General features: G+C 33.6%; 2 protein-coding genes across 2 annotated transcripts; one reads left to right on the plus strand and one right to left on the minus strand.

Moving 5' to 3' along the window:
• Positions 1-1,713: 1,713 nt before the first annotated feature.
• On the plus strand, positions 1,714-2,658 carry TRIADDRAFT_25896 (uncharacterized protein; the record flags this gene model as incomplete). The annotated part of the gene is made up of 1 exon (XM_002112397.1): positions 1,714-2,658. The coding sequence occupies one exon, from the start codon at positions 1,714-1,716 to the stop codon at positions 2,656-2,658; it is 945 nt and encodes a 314-aa protein (XP_002112433.1).
• Positions 2,659-4,299: 1,641 nt separating this feature from the next.
• Positions 4,300-5,559, minus strand: TRIADDRAFT_37718 (expressed hypothetical protein; the record flags this gene model as incomplete). The annotated part of the gene is made up of 3 exons (XM_002112830.1): positions 4,300-4,373; positions 4,717-4,821; positions 5,474-5,559. 2 exons carry the CDS (start codon positions 5,557-5,559, stop codon positions 4,737-4,739), a joined length of 171 nt encoding a protein of 56 aa, XP_002112866.1. The 3' UTR covers positions 4,300-4,373; positions 4,717-4,736.
• Positions 5,560-6,119: the final 560 nt, after the last annotated feature.

Below are 6,119 nucleotides of genomic sequence, written 5' to 3' on the forward strand. Positions count from 1 at the left end.
ATAAAGAATTAACGGATACCGTAGTTGATCTTGCTGATTTTGTAAATTCAGACGATTTTGATTTTAATTTTGATCTACCAGATTATATATTATCACATGAACATGAAGCATCTAATTCTAGCGAATCTGCGAATGTCTCTAAGCCTCCTAATTCTCGTGCACATGAGTTAAAATCACCAGGTCATAAAGCTGTACCATCTTCAAGCCCAGCTGCTAGACCAGCGTATATGTCATCAGCGCCTTGCCCTCAAAGCTATGATAACACTTCGACGAATAATGCGAACTCTTGGAATGAAAAATCTAGTTTAGAAACATTTAATAATGGCGCTAAAAATCAATTAGGTATTCCGTGATATCTACTTTTGGGTTGTATTAATAGAGATTTGATTATTTCTAACCATCGTCATCTTTATCTAGTAGCTAATAATCCTAATGCTTACCCGGTCGCGTCGCAAGGTCAAAGGTCTGGACCTGGGGTCGCATTATCGGCTGCATCACTAAAGCAGAGTTACTTGAATAACAACAACGATACCAGATCTGAGGTTACGAATCGTTATGTGAGTAACAATTTTATTATTTATCCTATCTGACGATTTCTGTAGTCTAGGATAAAGTATATAACCTTTTCGTTATACTTTTGATTATGATATCATGTTTGTTGTTCAATTTACCTTGCTTTGATGATCTTTAAGTGTATGCGCATACAAGCGATTGTAAATCGTTGCATTTAGTGTTTTAGCGCGGTCGTAAGAATCATAATCTTGCAAATTTCTAATATATATGTAAAGCGCGTATGCGAGAAACATTTTTTTAGTACCATAAAGTATCTTCTTACTATAATTGACGCTCTAATAGGCTTTAAGTAGTGAAACCATCATTTGCTGATGTTTAATTCGTAATGATATAGAATGGATTTTCTCTCAAATTAAAGGAGCAGAACAGAATTACTCAGAAAGCTGTAATTTCAAGGAGTAAAGAAAGTATAATTGTGGAAAACACAAAAGTCACATTGAGAGAGAGAAGGAAAAAAACTGCTCATGAACTAGGTGAAATACATTGAATTACGTATTATTATGTTGTGCAAGTTTAGCTATAATGTTTAGCTTCATACGCCAACTACGTCTACCATATTACTAACTTGAACTTATTGCGGTCTTTATTTTAGGACCCGTAGAAGCATGGCGTTTGCTGATGTCACTAAAGTCAGGACTATTAATTGAATCGACTTGGGCACTAGATACACTTAACATATTATTAGAAGATAATCAGACAGTGGGATACTTCGATTTGGCACGCTTACCAGGGCTATTAGATGCCATTCTTGATCATTACATAACGTCTCTGTCAATAATTTTTAAAAGCGTTAGAGACATAAAATCCAATGATATAAAAGTTGATCGATTAGTGCAACAAAAGATTGATATTCTCATTCAAAGCGAACTAGAGGAACTTTCTTACATTCAACACTCTTTGTCCAATCTTAACACTCCAAAATTGGATAAAATGCTTGTTCTGGAAAATAAGCGCTGTAAACTTTCCAGTTCGTTCTCCGATATCAATATGTCTAATCTAAATGAATCTGATCAAGCTACTCTATTTCAGGAAATCACTCAAAATGGTGATTTGCTAAAAAATGGGGATACTGAAATGATGGATATAGAGGGAGAAAATGATTTAGCAAATCATTCGCCGGGCTCTTCCGACAGAGAGAGTATGGTGCAATCTATAGAATATCGCCGTAGTGCTAATTTACAGGAGTGCTGCTTATATACCCAAAGTGAATCTGATGATGAGGCATCCAGACGCTGCATTTGTATTTCGAATATATTTAGGAGTTTGTCATTTATTGTTGGTAATGATGTTATAATGTGTAAACATTTACGACTATTACACACTTTAAGTCAAATGTTAATGCTGAAAGATAGTAACTCATCGAAATGGTGGTGGAACTGCCTTCAAGTCATAAGACAAAATACTCTTGTTGTTTTTTCCAATTTATCTGGTCAACTGGATGTTACCTTGTTACCTGACGATCTCTCAAGACCGATTATAGAAGCACTAATTTACTGGTGTGTTTGTAAGTGCGCTGAGGCAGTAGATGTGTTTCCACCCTCTGCAAATGCGCCGGGGCTTTCTATGGAAAAGTTGGCTTTAGAGTCATTGGCAAAGATCAGTATTCTGAAAAACAATCAGAATACACTATCATCAATAATAAGCCCAGCTCTCGCACAACAGTTGAGTGCATGCTTAGTGGAACTTGTTAGTAATCGCATGCATGTATCAAGTAGAGAATTTGCTGTAGTTCTCATATCGAATTTTTTTCGATCTGAGAAAGCATTTTGCGAAGAATGTTATTCGAACACGTGTCTATCTTCATTAATTCGTTTTATTGAGGATCATGTTTCCATTGTCACAGTTCGTTTATCGACAAGAAAAATATCGAACGAGCAGCGAATTGATCATGAACATTTGGGTGGCACAAGCAATTACATACTTTGTTGTGCTGCGGAAGCTATAGCTGCGCTTGCTAGATCGATCGAAAATAAAGAACACTTTCTTCCGTACATTGATCGAATATTAAACCTTACTATGTCCAGGAATTTGGTATCGAAGGTGATCAATATCTTAGCTCAAGCACTGCATGACGGTAGCATGTAAAATTAAACATCAATGATTATAAAGTAAAGTAGTGTCTGCCTTGCATTGAGAGTTTATCGTAAGTAGTGAGCATATATATGTGTATACTGTTTAAATATTTAAGTAGTGTTCATGTCTCATTTTACATCAATGGAATTGGTGTCTTTGTATTCATTAAATATGTTGGGACGATGTCTTTTGTAACGTTTTATCGTTCAAGTTTGTAATTATGTTTCGAATATTGCCAACAACCATTTTTCTGAGGTTGTGATCGACGATATTCCTACAAGATGTTATATATTGTAGATACAATGTTAATCTATTATAATTATCAGAAAATTATCAATGTTAATAATATTCATAATCTTAAGCCGAACCTACTTAATATTCACTTTCCTGTTATTAAGATAAATATGCTCTATTGTATTATCTGACTGTTAATACGAGCTAATTCTTCAAAAGTATATGAAGAAACTGTTTTTATTTAAATATCAATTCATAGCCTATACGGTTATCAGGATTTGATTTCTTTGTACATTGCAATAGAGGTCATAGTACTGTATTTCAGTAATACGACTTAATTGATACAAATACGATGGCATCGCTGATGATGCTTTTCGTAATCGTTTTAAGTATTAAAATTGAGGCAATTTATAATTCATATTTATGACTTTTACCGAACTTATAAATAATTATAATTATTAACAAAAAGAATTTCTGTGATTTACATTATTGTACTGCAGTAAATTTGTGTTGATGCTAAATAGTATCATCTACAACTCTACGTGCAAAGTATCACTGTATAGAGTATATTCACATGCAAACTACATATGTACAGTTTAAGATGTTCGTATCTTACGGTCTACAGATATACGTACGTAACATATACCGCAGTATTTTTGTTGTTTTTAAATGTTTCAGGGTGTTATTTATGAAATATTACATACAGTACTGTATTAAAGTGAACAATCCGTACTAATATTATTATATACATTATTTCAAAGTGAATAAAATATTTACAACCGGTAGCTCAAGTTCCTTGTATTTCTATGAATCAGGATATATGAGTAAGCTGTGCTACTTGAATAACTTTACTAAGCAAATATAACAACGAAGGTGAACTAATTTTATTGCTTTCAAAAATGTAAGTATATCGACGATGTAATTTCGCCGAGAAAAATGACTTGCATCGATTGTACTAGCTAGGTAGGAGCATTTAATAAGGGTTGCAATTCTTAAATAGCATATCGTTTTATTGCTTGGTGAGGCAACGTTAATAGTTTGTGCAAAGAGTTGTAAGAGCAGGTTGAAAACGTTATAAATTCAGCAGTCCTTGCAATACGAAGAGTTATGCCTCCTTGATTCCAAGTTAAAAGTATCAATATTGTGTATGCTGCATTTTCGAACAAGTATTGCTCCATATTGTATTGGCATTTCTTATTTATTGATTCAACACAAAATTGCTCGTACAGTATATAACATTTTCATGAACAGCACATAAACCATAAATAAAAGTTTGATTTGGAACTAAAAAGTAACTTCCAAAATGCATAGTGAACACGTGTGTCTACTCTACGTATACTGCATCCACATCAGGTAAACAGCTAAATAAAATTAATACTTTTAAATTGTAAATATATAATATCTATCAAGGCGGTTGTAGCGAAGTCATAGGTTGCCACAAGAATTGAATCCTTATTTGTAACCGGAAACCTCAGCTGAATGCTTCGCCATTCCTATTTAAAGCAAATCGCAGGTCTATTATTTAAGCTATCTTCAAGAAGGTAAATCGCAAGATAAAACATTTCAAATTACATCATCGATAAAGTTTATTTATTAACTAATAGTGTAATCGAATCCAACAATTATCATTAATTGTATCAAAACATATATAATCATCTACGTTATAAATTTCAAATTAAGGATTAAGGTCCATGAAGCACTAGTAATGTTTTCACATTTGTATTGTTTTTAAAGATAGCTACTTTGCTTATTTCAGATGAAATAGCATTGACTAGACTGAATCCAGTTATGAAATATAAAAAAATTGGCATTCAGATTTTGTATTCATTCCCTGACCTTACTAATACCCAAACGTATTAGACCTTGAAACCATGCTGTCTTAAGCAATCTTTATGCGCCTCTATTAAGTCTTGACAGTCTGCTTCACCTTTCTCTATCATGCTGTGTAAAAAATGAAAAAATTGTAACGTCAACGTTTAAGTGCTTTTACAATGATACACGGGTTATCAAGCATTGTATCAGCAGTTTCGAGTTTAAAGTAGCGAAATGAAGCCATTAGTAAGCAGTTACAAAACTGATCAATATATAATAATATGCTGATACTATTGTTGATTATATGACTTGTAAATAATATTGCATGTACAGCTGGGCTACAGTTTTAGATGCTTGATTTTCGGTAACATGAGGCATATACTGCAAAGCACAATGCTATATTTATTGTGTCGTAACTGGGATCGAGAAAACGAGGGCATAGCTGATTAATTTCAGCACAGTATACTAAGGATGATGCTTGTAGAATGCTACATTGAAGAAATTGATTGAAAAAAGAAGCTGCAATGACAAGTACAATGCTGAACAATCATGATTTACAGACTACTAAAGAGAAGGCTCCGAAAAAAAGGTAGTCTATAGCGTAAAGTTAAGCGATGGACTACTGCATACTAGAATATGCAGCTGGACTGCATAGTACCCTAGTAGTACAGTACTGTACATTACGGTATTATGACAAAAGTAGGATCAAGTCCAATAGATTTACCAACTATTTTTACATATGTATCATATACAAATAGGCTTAAAAGTAGATAAGAATTACCACTGATCCCGAGCTTTTTTAGTTTCAGGGCAAGCACAACAAGGTCTCAATTTCTTCGGGGTTTCTTTGGATTTTTTGTCGTCCATAATTTATTAGCAATATTACTAATATGAGAGAGATCGATAGATCAACTAGTATTACTGTACTGTTCTACTGTACTGTACTGCCGAATGATTGATGGTAATCCCTATCCCGAAAGACTGAATTGCGCATGTACAAAAAGTTCGACCTTGTGGACCTTTTATCGTACTGTACAATCAGTGTACACTGTACTGTACAGTACAGTATTACGGATTTACAGACCACAGTACTTGTACACTACAGTACAGTACTGTATAGTACAGTATACGGAGTACAGTACTATACTGAACAGTGTGTGTCAAAGTATTTTGTCACCTTGAAAAAGAATCAACCAGTGATCTTAATAAGTAAATATTGATTAAAAGTTGTTACATTGCATAGCATTTATAGCTTTACTGTATTTTTAATGAAAAATATTGCCCGAAAGTGACAAAATGTTATGATACGTACTGTACAATGTCTCTGCCAATTACAATTTCTGTACTGTACTGTACTGTATACCGTCCTGTGATGATTATTAATTAATTATATTATCAAGCTTATCCTCTCCAGCCAAACGAAGCCT

This window comes from Trichoplax adhaerens, genomic scaffold (genome assembly GCF_000150275.1).
Source record: "Trichoplax adhaerens TRIADscaffold_5 genomic scaffold, whole genome shotgun sequence".
In the NCBI taxonomy this organism is placed as follows: domain Eukaryota; kingdom Metazoa; phylum Placozoa; class Uniplacotomia; order Trichoplacea; family Trichoplacidae; genus Trichoplax; species Trichoplax adhaerens.